Raw genomic sequence first — 13,156 nt, 5'->3', positions numbered from 1 at the left:
TACCCCAATCCTCAAATACCTGGCCATTATATTCAAATCAAAACCAAAACCATACTTCACTTAACTACCCAGCAATAATTTTTCTTTTGTACCCAGCAATAATTTCTACATTTCTAGTGGATACTTATTAACTCTCTTCTGTGTATATGTAAATTTTAAAAATAAAAAAAATCACACTCATTTAAAAATTTATTATGCCATAATCATTTTCACTACTAATGTCATTTAAATTGCTTCAATTACTCCAGAACATGAGTGCTCATATCCTTGTACCTTCTCCAACAGTGGGTGTGATCATTTGTCATAGGATTTGGCAATCTGATAAATAAAACTCAATTTTGAGGGCAGGAGTTTGAGATTAGCCTGGCCAACATGACGAAAGCCCATTTCTACTAGAAATATTATAATACCAAAATGAGCCAGGTGTGGTGGCACACACCTGTGGTCTCAGCTACTCAGGAGGCTGAGGCATGAGGATTGCTTGAACCCAGGTTGCAGTGAGCTGAGACTGTGCCACTGTACTCCAGCCTGGGCAACAGAGTGAGACTCTGTCTAAAAAAAAAAAAAAAAAAAAAAAAATTAATTTTGAAAAATTTCTTTTATATATATTAGCCATTTACTTTTAAAAAAATGTGTACATTTTCTGTTCAAGGTTATTTGCTCTTTTTTTCTCTTTGGGTGGTTTAATTTCAATGATTCTTAATTTTTATATGATAAGAGTGTATTAACCTCTCTTCTGTTATTATGAATAAGTATTTTCCCTAGATTATAATTTGCTTTCAATTTCACTTTCTGTTGCACATTTTTAGATCTTTATTTTTTATATATTTGTGTATTTTAGAACTTAATTTTTACACATTTGAGTTTATTCAACTTTTACCCAGGATTTCTGCTTACTGTGCAATGCTGGGAAAGTCCTTCCTTGGCCTATCATATACCTATCATATAAGTCTCTACCTGTATTTTCTTCTAGTACTTTTACAGTTTTACTTTCTCCATGTCAATCTTTAATCCATTTGACATTCATGCTGGTTGTACCAACAATTTGCAGAATCATCTTTTTCCTACCAATTTCACGTCATCTTCAATACTCAATTTTTACTAGTCTTAGGCCAGGTTCCAGACGTTTTCATGATCTGTGTAGTCTTGTGCCATTACCACAGTTTAATTATTTTTAGATTTGTAAAATTTTAGTGAAACAATGGCAAAGTATAAATAAATGACAGGTATGAATGGGTGAGGCCCAACATGCAAGCAGATGTGTTACCTTATTATAATATAAGCCTTCTTCTGGTGAAAATTCACGTTTAAATTCATCACCTGCACCACAGTGCGCCTGTGCACAAATCCGCATCAGTCTCCCGGTGTTACATAATAAAAGGGCAGCATTTGTAGCATCCTCAATTGACTCAAAGTTGTGAATTCCCTTTTCAAAACAAGAAAAGCTTTTTTTCCACAATTGTTGCTCAGCAGCAGACACAGATTTGCTCACTTTACAGAGAAAGAAAGAAAAGAACTGTGTAAGCAGACATCAGTGTAAACCCTAGCACTGTCTCAATGAGATTAGAGGAGGATGGCAGTGACAGGAGTGTGGTGGTGAGCCATCACCCACAGTCAACCACAGCGCATTGCTCTCATCGTGCCTGTTACATGAAGGGTAACGTGTACCCCAGAGTTCCTATGTTGAAGCCCAAACCCCTAGTTCCTTAGAATGTGATTGTATTTAGGACAGGCCCTTTAAAGACATAATTAAGGTTAAATGAGATCGTAAGAGTGGAGTCCTAATCCAGTATGACTGGTCTTTTAAAAAGAGGGAGAGACTCCAGGGGCACACATAAAGAGAGGGCCCTGTGTGGACACAGCGAGAAGGTGGTTATCTGCAAGCCAAGGGAGAAAGAGGAATCCAAGCCTGCTGACAGTATCCAGACCTATGAGACAATACATTTCTCTTGTTTATGTCACCCAGTCTATGATATTTCATCATAGCAGCCCCAGCCAATTATTACAGCTTGATGAAATCTCTTGCCGTCCTGCTCCGCCTCACCAGGAAGTGAAACATCCCTTGGTCCAGCATATTCATGGTGTACGCAGAGCTGCCCATTATTCACTCAGTAGCTGTCTGGGTTATTAGACAGCTACTGTTATGATATCGCTGTGCTTCTGTACAAGTAACTTATTTTTACTTAATAATGCCCCAAAGCGTAAGAGTACTGATGCTGGCATATTGTTGTAAATGCAGTTAATCTTACTGTGCCTAATGTGTAAATTACACTTCATCACAGGTACGCATGTATAGGAAAAAGCACAGTATATACAGGCTTTGGTACTCTCCACAGTTTCAGGCATCCACTGGGGATCTTGGAACGTATCCTCCCAGGATGAGTGGGGACAACTGTATAACACTTAAGTATAACCCTCTTCAATATTAACCAAATGATATCAAAATAAGCAAAGAAATACATCTGAGCAAAGTGCCATTTTGTAAAGATCCAAAAGCATGGTCCCATGGAGTTTGAAGAGATTACGACCTGTGTTGTATTCAATTTCCCTAGCTTCCTGCCTGCCACTTCCTAGGCTCCCTCACTGACTGCCTGCTCCAGATGCACCTTAAATGCACAGATTCTCTTACTAGCAATGAACTCTTTGGGGGCAATATTTGTATTCCTAGTGCCGAACGTAGTTCACAGATCAACAGGTACACAGGCTAGGTGCAGCAGCTCATGCCTGTAATCCCAGCACTTTGGGAGGCCAAGGTGTGAGGGCTGCCTGAGGCCAGGAGTTCAAGACCAGCCTGGGTAAGACAGCAAGACCTCATCTCGAAAAAAATTTTGAAAAAGAGCTTTGAGGGTGAGGTGAGAGGATTGCCTGAGCCCAGGAGTTCAAGGTTGTAGTGAGCTATGATTACGCCACTGCATGCTAGCCTGGGCGATAGAGCAAGACCCTGTCTCTAAAAATAAATAGGTAAATTAAAAAAAAAAAAAAAAAAAAACCAAAGGCCCACAGATGTTTAGCTTACCTGCTAACCTTAGCTCGACCTCAGCGCTTGCTGTTCTCACCATGTCCAGTCTTTATATTCCCATCTGCTCTCATGGCTTCAACTATCACCTTTCTGTGAATGGTTCTCAATCTGTCTCACTAGCCCTATTTCAAATCTACTAAATTACATCTTTCACATACATGTTCCATGGTGGACTCCAATTCAACATGGGCCCAAAGGATTTACCATCCCACATTGTGCTCACACAGGCCTCTTGCTCCCTCTTGGACCCTCTGGGATCCCTGGCTTCTTCCTCCTTATTATACTGCCTCCTCAGTCTGGAAAGCCCTCCATTCCTCACATTAGCCTGCTGACGTTCTACAAATCCTGCACCACCCTGCTCAAGTACACTTTCCCAAAAGCCTTCTAAGGACCCTACAACTTCAATAAACGTCATCCTGCCCCAGTCTCCCATTATACTGTACTCATCCACGGCATTTTGAGGTTTTGTGTTCATATGTAGCTTCCCAACATGAAGTGAGGACCATATTTTAGCCAGTTACATATTCAACATAGAGCGTGGCACAATGGCTGGATGTCATTTGCTTCTGAATTGATCAGAAGGACTAAAGTACACAGTGGGAATGAAGAACACTGAAATAATTAATTCCAAGGGAAAATAATGTTTTCCTAGTTCTATTTCTTAAGAATAATCCCAGCACTTTGGGAGGCCAAGGCGGGTGGATCACGAGGTCAAGAGATGGAGACCATCCTGGTCAACATGGTGAAACCCTGTCTCTACTAAAAGTACAAAAAATTAGCTGGGCATGGTGGCTTGTGCCTGTAGTCCCAGCTACTCAGCAGGCTGAGGCAGAATTGCCTGAACCCAGGAGGCGGAGGTTGCGGTGAGCTGAGATTGCGCCATCGTGCTCCAGCCCGGGGGCAAAACTCCGTCTCAAAAAAAAAAAAGAATAAGAGGTTCTCTAACATAGCACCTCTTTATGATATAAAATCAAGTGCCACAGTTCTTAACTCATAAAAAATTAACATAATTTTCTAATAGAACAGGCAATAAAGAGAGGAATCTAAAGAGATACTCACCTACTCTCTCACTCTGTAATGCAGCAGCCTGATTCATGTAAAATACACCAATTTCATTTCTAATGTTACCCATTCTCTTTAATACTTGTACATAGTGTTCTGGATTTTGGCTTTTTAAGCCACTAAATTGCAAGATTTCATTAGCAGCCTCATAACATTTACAACTAACAGACAGTTGACTTTCTAAGTCTGTAGACAAATCAGTTGCCCATGCAAATCCTGAAAAGAAAAAAGGCAAACAAACATCAATGCGAGCCATGTGATTTCTTCTTCCTCAGTATCGAAACGAACCTGATATTTTATATTCTACGTAATAAAAAATGCAATATAGCACAAGTATACTATGATTCAATCAATACAATATTTAAGTTTCATAATAAACATCTATTTCTTTATAAAATTATATTTCTTGGGATATAAATGTTGGATAAAAATAAACATTTTCCTACCTATGTGTATCAAACAATTCCTGTGATCCTGGTTTTCCCAGGTACCCTTGTTTATTAGGACAGACCTAACGTCCACTAGTCCAAAGTAAATTTGGCATTTTTAATTAATGGAAATAGTTCTTGAAATAATGTGCCAAGTTAATGTTAAGCCACTGAAGAAGCTGCCACACAAGCCCTCGAGGATTAAAAATGCCATCCAGTGGGGACTGGAGTACAAAGTAGCATTTAACTGAAACTGCTATGATGCGAGTAGTAAGAATATACTGAGAATTTTCCTACTACATCCATAAAAAAAGATTATCTGAGAAAGACGGAGAGAGGGCAAAGGGCAAAAACATCAGAAAATAACACATTTTTCCCTCTCCCCTAATATACTCCTCCAGCGGTTAACTGTCCAAAACTTTGGGAGGCAAACATCAAGTAATATTTAGCATAAAAATTTAAGAGCAAAATAAAACAATCCCATGAAAAGAAGCCCCTTCAGAAGATTTATCTTCTTTTACTTCGTTCACTGTCCTAATGGCAGCGTGGTTACACAACTGTGCTGAGGTAAGAATGAGGAATACCGCTACTGTGGATCAGATCACTCTACTGATAATTACAAACAGAGTGACATGTTCAGGAAGAAGGCTGGCTATGAACTAACTTTAAAAAGAATGATCACTTTATTTTAGCCCAGAGGAATCACTCAGAAGGCAATCGACCTTCATCAACTGTTAGACCTTTCAAAAGAAAATCCATGGCTTTGTTAGCTGACTACAAGTGTTACCTGGAAGAACCTCATGGGAAAAAAAAGAAGAGTAGTGTGTAAAAAGCTGACACAAGGCTGGACACATGGCTCACACCTGTAATCCCAGCACTTTGGGAGGCCAAGGTGGGAGGACTGCTTGAGTTGAGGAATTTGAGACCAGCCTGGGCAACATGGTGAAACCCTATCTCAAACAAAAATTAGCTAGGTGTGGTGGCACATGTACTAGTCCCAGCTACTTGGGAGACTGAGATGGGAGGATCACTTGAACCCAGAAGGTGGAGGTTGCAGTGAGCCAAGATTACCCCACTGCACTCCAGCCTGGGAGGCACAGTGAGACTGTCTTAAAAAAAAAATTGACACAACTGTCTTTGGATCTTACTTTGTAGTTAGTTCTAGTTATATGAACAGTAATTATAAAATACTTAAAAATCATTTTATACAAATACATAGGATTATGCATGATTTTAAAATTAAGAAATGAATAAAACAGCAGGCCGGGTGCAGTGGCTCATGCCTGCAATTCCAGCACTTTGGGAAGACAAGGTGAGTGGATTACTTGAGGCCAGATGTTCGGGACCAGCCTGGCCAACATGGTGAAACCTTGTCTCTACTAAAAATACAAAAATTAGCTGGGCGTGGTGGTGTGTGCTTGTAGTCCCAGGTACTCTGGAGGCTGAGGCAGGAGGAGCACTTGAACCCAGGAAGTGGAGGTTGCAGTGAGCTGAGATCGCACCACTGTACTTCAGCCTGGGTGACAGAGTGAGACTCTGTCTCAGAAAACAAAAAATTAAATAAATAAATGCAGAGCAAATATGAAAACTAATATTTCTGTCCCTTTTCTGAATACTCCAGAATGAGTTGGACTGCACAGTTCCTCTGAGAACCACGTGGTCTGCACCTCTGGCACACCTTGGCAACTGGACTCTCTGTGAAGGCTGTGCAGGATCTCCTGGTCTTCTTTCGTCTGGTAATGAAACTCCTCAAGGTGTGCTGCTCTATTATTTGCATTCTGGGCTAGCATTAGCTGGATATCACCACAAAGTGTCAAATATTGAGAGAGAAACAGGAGCACTTCAGAAAGCATATTGGTGCAGAGGCAGCAGTAAGTATCTGTTTGGGAAGGGTTGGAGGGAGAAAAAACAAAAATGCAGAAAAAATTAATGATCACGGGAAATAGGAAGACACTGTGTTACCGGCTGAACACTTTGTGTTACTGTACCTATTCTGTGTTTATGTCCAATAATACATATTAAGGTTTCATGCATTTCATAGCAAAGAGATGTTAAACCACTGAGCAGAAACTAAAATAGTAGGTAACACACACAGGATTAGAGAGAGACATTTTAAAATAAAGATTTACAACAGAAATAGGAGTAAATTTCCATTGTGATTCAGACGCCTTCTCTGTTCTCCCTTCCCAGAGACTATTAAACGCATTCATTTCTAGTAGCTTACCATGGCTTTGCAAAGCTAATTTAATGTATCGTAACGCTCTTCCATATTTCTGAAGACTCATGGCAGCATCAGACAAAACATAATAGGCCTTTGATGACTTGAGAATCAGCTGAAGTTTCATTTTATGTTGCCAAGAGCCAGGGATCATTCCAGATTGACTGGAATAATTGCCCTTCTGAAGGGAGCCCACTGTGACATGTAGAAAAAAAAAAGACATCACATTTCATTTGACTGTAAGTCTCGCGCACAAAAAATATTTTCTATTTCTTGATGGAAATACTCTAGACTTAGGTACTATTATGACAACACTGGCAAATACTATGTTTTACTGCTTAAATACATTGGAGTAAAATGGCTGTGTTAAAAGACTCTCACTTGGGAGTTCCAAGGCCTTCTGCTTTCCTGACATCGGCAACTCTGCCATTCTCTTCCAGTGTCACTGAACCTCATGAGTGACACCTGTCTTCTTTCTCCAGTCTATGTGTCAACCCGTCAAAGTTTGCCTTCCTAAAGCACAGCTTAGATCAGTGTCAAAGCCTCGCGTCCTCAAACATTAAAATGGCTTCTTGCAAGTCTCAGTCTTAATTCCTACTTGTCCATCCTACTACCCATCAGCCAATGTTAAGTTACTACTTGTCACCTACAAAGATGCCTGTTTTTCCTATCTCCCATCTTAGTTTATTGTTTCCTCTATCAGGAACACTTTTTATTTAAAGTCCAGCCCATTGCTACTGTCTTTACTCAACAAATGATCTTTTTGTGCCAAGCACTGTGCCAGGCAATAGAAACTGTGACATGGAGTTACATGGTCCCTAACCTTGATAGCATAAACCACAACAAAATATGTTAAGTGTAATTAACAAAGAGAGAACAAAACACTGTGGAACACTTTGCTCCACAAAGAACAAAAACACACCTCCCCCTCTCCCCAGCTTTAAGATTTCTCATTTTTTAATCAGCTAAAACACAAGTCTTTGAAGGCAATGAAAGGTACTTAGTCTTCATTATGGTTTAATGTGTGCATGTATTTCTTTTTCCTCTGCTGATGTAAGCATTATCTGTAGTAAGAGGCATTGTGAGAAACTAAAATTAAGATGAAGTTCCTGTTCACAAGTGTGTTTGTGCGTACATGTGTATGTAAAACCATTTAACACAGGAACTCTGACATAAGGCAGGCTCATAGGACAAAATGGTAGGAGAATCAAGTAATTCTGATAGAGGATATAGGAAAGCATGGAGATTCTGAGCTTGGGCAGGATTATCAACAGGGGACATAGAAGAGGAAGACAGAAGAGGCATTTCAGAAAAAAAAGAATAGCAAAAGTCCTGGTGTGATCTCCTTACTGCCTGTAGGCTGAAGCCTGGCATACAGCAGCACTACATAAATGCTGGGGAAATAAATCTATTCCTCTCCTACCTCTACCATGTCTGTTCCAGAAAGGAAGAAAGGTCTAGAAAGCACTTGGTATTATTTCAAACATACAGGCGTTCTACACTTTTTTTTTTTTTTAACAATTGAAACTGATTTTAAAGGGGGGAAGAAATTAGGTTGGAAACAGAGATACAACTTAGGTTAAAATAAAGAAGAAATTCACAACTTTTGCTTCAAAGCCCATATGTTCTTCATGATGTGATATTCCTGAAGAACTAGATAATTTAAAACTGACATTTCTTTCTTTTTGTTTTTTCTGAGATGGAGTTTTTGCTCGTTACCCAGGCTGTAGTGCAATGGCGCGATCTCAGCTCACCGCAACCTCCGCCTCCTGGGTTCAGGCAATTCTCCTGCCTCAGCCTCCCGAGTAGCTGGGATTACAGGCACGCGCCACCATGCCCAGCTAATTTTTTTTTTTTTTTGTATTTTTAGTAGAGACGGGGTTTCACCTTGTTGACCAGGATGGTCTCGATCTTTTGACCTCATGATCCACCCGCCTCGACCTCCCAAAGTGCTGGGATTACAGGCGTGAGCCACCGCGCCCAGCCTAAAAGTGACATTTCTAGCTTATTCAAGTACTGTGCAGTAACAACAGCCTACACTTCTATAGTGCTTATTATGTACACTATCTGAGCACTTCACAGATATTAACAATTTCATCACTGTCACAACTCTTTAAAGAAGGCATTATCATTGTCTCCACTTTCAAAGAGATAGAAAGTGACTCAAAACAGTAGAACAACTTGCCCTAACAAAGCCAAGATGTGAAGCTAGACAGTCTGGCTCCTAAGTCTGTGGCTCCTAAAGACTCCAGTGCTTTTAATGAAGCAGCGACTTCTGAGAACTCCACCAGGCTGAAGGCATTAGTTTCTCACTGTGGGTAACAGGAAGATGCAGGCTCCTTATGTTCTTATTAGAAATGTCCATGAAACATCAAAATTATCCTTTGTCTTATACTTCAAATGAAAGAATACTACCCCTACTTCCAGTTCACATGATACCTTTTTCTCAATGCCTTTCAATGAATGCCTTAATTGACATAAGTCTGCTGTTGATAAAGAACCAGTATATTACTCTGTTCAAGGCCTTATTTGCACATCAATTCAACTTACTTTTGTCCAAAAACAAGGCCATCTGCTGCTCTGGCCCCTCAGGACCCCCTCTTGTGGATTCATCTTCATATTTTAATGGGATTGGAGTGCTGGGGTCGGCTGCTGGAAGGTCGCTTTCCTTTTTGATGCTGCTATCAACAGATTTTAAACCCTTCAAAAAAAGGAAAAGCATTCACTATATACCTAACTTCAGGTCAACTGAAAACTAAATAAAAGACAGTATCTGGACTACTGAATACGTTTAGGAAAACTTCCATTTCAGAAACAGACTTTTAAAAACATTTTGATCTGAAAGATTTGGGGAAAACGAATTTGATTTCCACTTCATGCTTAAGGAAAAAAAAATCACAGCAGAACATGATTCGGAATGACATTTAGATACCAACAATCAAGTGCAAACTGCATATCAAGTACCAACTTCTCTAGAAAGGGAAGGGTAAACTTACCTCTAGAACATAACTAAGCACGAGTCTACAGCGCTCTTCTGTGTCATGGCAAACTGGAAATGCACAACTGGGCTTTAGGAACAAATGTGAGATTATTAATATGCTACCAATGCAACAAATCCCACGGTTCTCATTTCCAAGGAATTACTACAACTCTACAAACTGATTTTAGAAATGTTTTATGTATTCAGCTTAGCGACGAATCGCTTGAACCCAAGAGGTGGAGGTTGCAGTAAGCTGAGATCGTGCCACTACACTCCAGCCTGGTGACAAAGCGAGAGTCCATCTCAAAAAAAAAGAAAAAAAAATACTGTAAGCTTTATCAACAAAAATCTTGCTTAAAAGGATCTTACAACATATATGTTGCTTTAAATACTAACAATTTTAAATATAATTCTAGTATGACAAAAAAGCAAGAACCAGAGCAGTAATGTTTTAGACAAATGTAGAAATCTAATAGGTCAGCCCCACTCGGCATTAGCAGTGAAACTAGGCAACACAGAATAAAAAATTATCATCAATTTAGAAATAACAAGTATCACCAATAGTCTCATTGTTTATTTGCTTAATTAAAGAGCAAAACCAGCTAGCAACCTCCAACTACAAAGGATATTATGTATAGGGGCCTCTATGAAGCATTTCATTTTGCTGAATTCTGAGAGTTTAGAATTTCTGTTCTCATTGTACAGAAGAGAGGCAAGCACAGACAGTTCAGCAATTTGTCTGAGGACACAGTGAGTGAGTGGGGAGGTGACACTCTGGAGCTCATGCTGACTGTCCATACTGTAGTCATTGAACAAGGATGAGGAAAAGCTAACTAAAGACATGATTATATGAATACTAAGACTGTATTATTTTGAGTGCTTCAAAGATACTGATAGAAAGTGCTATCTCTGAAAAATACTGACGCTAACTCATTACATCTTTACTTACTACCTAATTGCCCTGTAAGTCCAAGGCCTAGTGTTACAGTGCAGTTTTCCATATACATGTAACTTCTGCAATCAATTATTATAACCAGAACATTTTTCACTCCACTGTGGAAGTTCAAGCTGAAAGTGAACTAAAATTTAGATGGGCGGTTAATGACTGTTTCCCACAGTCATTTAGTCAAATATTTACTGAGTACTCATAATGTGTTCTAGACATAGGAGACAGTGTGTCTGTACCTGCAGGGAGCTTACACACTCTAGTGAAGGGAGACAAACACAAAAATAAGAACTTCAGGTACAGACAGGCTCCTTGAAGGACCAACAAGTAGAGCACATTTAAGCCAGTGTGGTCAGGAACATTTCCCTGAAGAGGCAACATTTCAGTCAAGACTTAAGCCTTAAAAAAGGCAGCCATGAACAGACCCAGGGCAGGTACATTCCAAGCAGAAGCAACAGCAAATACAAAGGCCCTCCTGTGAGCATGATCTTGATACTTTTGAGAGAAAAAGCCAGCATGGCTACAGCAAACAAATGGGGAAAGCGAAGGTCAGAAAGACTGGCCATGTTTTAGGGTGACAGAGATAGCCCCTCAAAAACTTGCTCAGATATAAAGTTTCCATCTGAAAGTTACACTCAGTGCCTAAATTAAGAGATTACCTGTAAATATGACTGTATTTCAGTTTGGGGAACAGCCAGAACTGCTAAAGCTGACCTGGATCTAATCATAGGGAGACAGTATGTGGAAAGGCATATACTGCCTGGAGATACACTGATGGTAGAAGGACAGTCAGTACAACCCACACAGGGAGAAATCTATCTGGCCCTGTCCAGGGGAGAGACATGTTCAATATGGCAGACGTGACCACCAGAGTCATGAAAAAATACTGTCCTATATAGCATAGGATAATGTACCAGATCTCAGCACATACAGCTCCAAGAGCCACCCCCTTCCCTACTCTATGTTCACCAAGTAACCCATATATATCATTTCCCAGCAACCCCAAAACTGGACAGAAGTGCCCTAGTGAGGAGACATGACTAAGACTACACACTGGTCACTGGAGAGGAAAATCCTCCACATAAGAATAGACAGACCTCTGTTTACATATCTGTCCAGGACAGGATTGCATATGTGGGTCAATTAACCTGGGACAATTATAAAACCAAATTTTAGAATTCAGAAAACGAATGATTATTAGACCCCGGACCATGAAAGGTTTCTTTAAGTAATATCTTTTGAAAGGCCAACTATATTCGATTAACAATTATGTTTCCTTGATAAAAATTTAACACAAATTCTAAAGGCTTACTCTGATTTGATGAATAGATTTGTATTTTTCTGGTACCGACAGTTCTCCGACAGACTTAATTACAGCTACTGCTTTGCTATCATCTGATGGATCAGAGCTGGTGCTATAGGATCCATTTTCGTCACTGTCGGGCATCTCTTCCTCCTCTTCACTGTAACTTTCATCAGAGTTCTCATTTAAAGGAGATTCTGAATTTTCATCCTTTTTAGGTTCATCCAGTTGAAAAAGTTCTGAAAGCATGTAATTGGCAGAAGCAATAATCTTATGAAAAAAAGAGAAATATGTGTAAATTACTGACATCAAAAAAATACAATTTTACTATCATATTAACAACTTTTAGGAAGAGGTCTTCACACAGGCTATTTCCACCATACAGACTGTAACACACAGAGAAATGTTCCCAATTCAAAGCTATCGATACTCTGGCTATGCTCTGTAAATTCTTTACAGGTTGATGTGTTTCCTGTTTCCTGAAATTATTTCACCCCTGAGCCTTCCCTCTTAAAAGGTGTCAACTGAATTTCACTGGAAACAAACAAAAGCTTTTGAGTATAGAGTGTCATAACTAAAATATTAACGAACATTAATACCACCCTAAACCAAGTGAGAAACTAGAATTTCTCTTTACAAACCAGAAATTAATACAAGTTTCTCTATAATAGGCAACTAATATTTATTATACAATCTATGATTCTAGTTAAACCCTCTCTTAAAATTAGCATTTATATATGACCATTCATCCCATTCTATTATTTATCAGTTCTTAATCACAGACAACAGTCCTAACACCATTTTTTAACATCAATATAAACCACTCAGATTCCACTAAACACGGTCACCTCGGTCAGCAATCAGATATTTAAGTCAGAAACAAAATGTTTTACTATTTTTCTTAAAAAAAAAATTGAGTTTGGTCTCTAGGATAATATTTATCTTGAAATCAAATGTGGTTACAATTAAAATTACTTTGGCTCTTCAAAGAAAAATTGCATATCCTAAGTACCTTTACTGATTTGAAAAGAATACAATTAACCTTATAGTGAAAAGTAAAGTTGTCAGTCAGACAACTGAGGGTAAGGATGGTGGAAAATTGTGGGGAGCATAACTGAGGGAATATTTTAAGAGATGCTTCCTCCACCTCTTTAAAACAAATTTTACTAGCCTTTATTTAAGAGATGCTTTAATATCCTC

The 13,156-nt window shown here is 39.2% G+C and overlaps 1 protein-coding gene across 4 annotated transcripts in view; it reads right to left on the bottom strand.

Moving 5' to 3' along the window:
* EDRF1 (erythroid differentiation regulatory factor 1) overlaps positions 1-13,156 on the bottom strand; it is a 46,689-nt gene that overhangs the window by 16,834 nt on the left and 16,699 nt on the right. For all 4 annotated transcript variants that reach the window (XM_078346727.1, XM_002756698.5, XM_078346728.1 and 1 more), the window contains 7 exons: positions 11,966-12,226; positions 9,724-9,795; positions 9,278-9,428; positions 6,734-6,922; positions 6,188-6,388; positions 4,079-4,297; positions 1,268-1,491 (listed from right to left, as the gene is read on the bottom strand). In XM_078346727.1, coding sequence (XP_078202853.1) covers positions 1,268-1,491; positions 4,079-4,297; positions 6,188-6,388; positions 6,734-6,922; positions 9,278-9,428; positions 9,724-9,795; positions 11,966-12,226 — 1,317 coding nt within the window. The remainder of the gene's footprint in view (positions 1-1,267; positions 1,492-4,078; positions 4,298-6,187; positions 6,389-6,733; positions 6,923-9,277; positions 9,429-9,723; positions 9,796-11,965; positions 12,227-13,156) is intronic.

Source organism: Callithrix jacchus, chromosome 12, assembly GCF_049354715.1.
Source record: "Callithrix jacchus isolate 240 chromosome 12, calJac240_pri, whole genome shotgun sequence".
NCBI lineage: Eukaryota > Metazoa > Chordata > Mammalia > Primates > Cebidae > Callithrix > Callithrix jacchus.
Note: the sequence above shows the minus strand (reverse complement) of the source record. Positions and strands in the feature narration are given on the sequence as shown.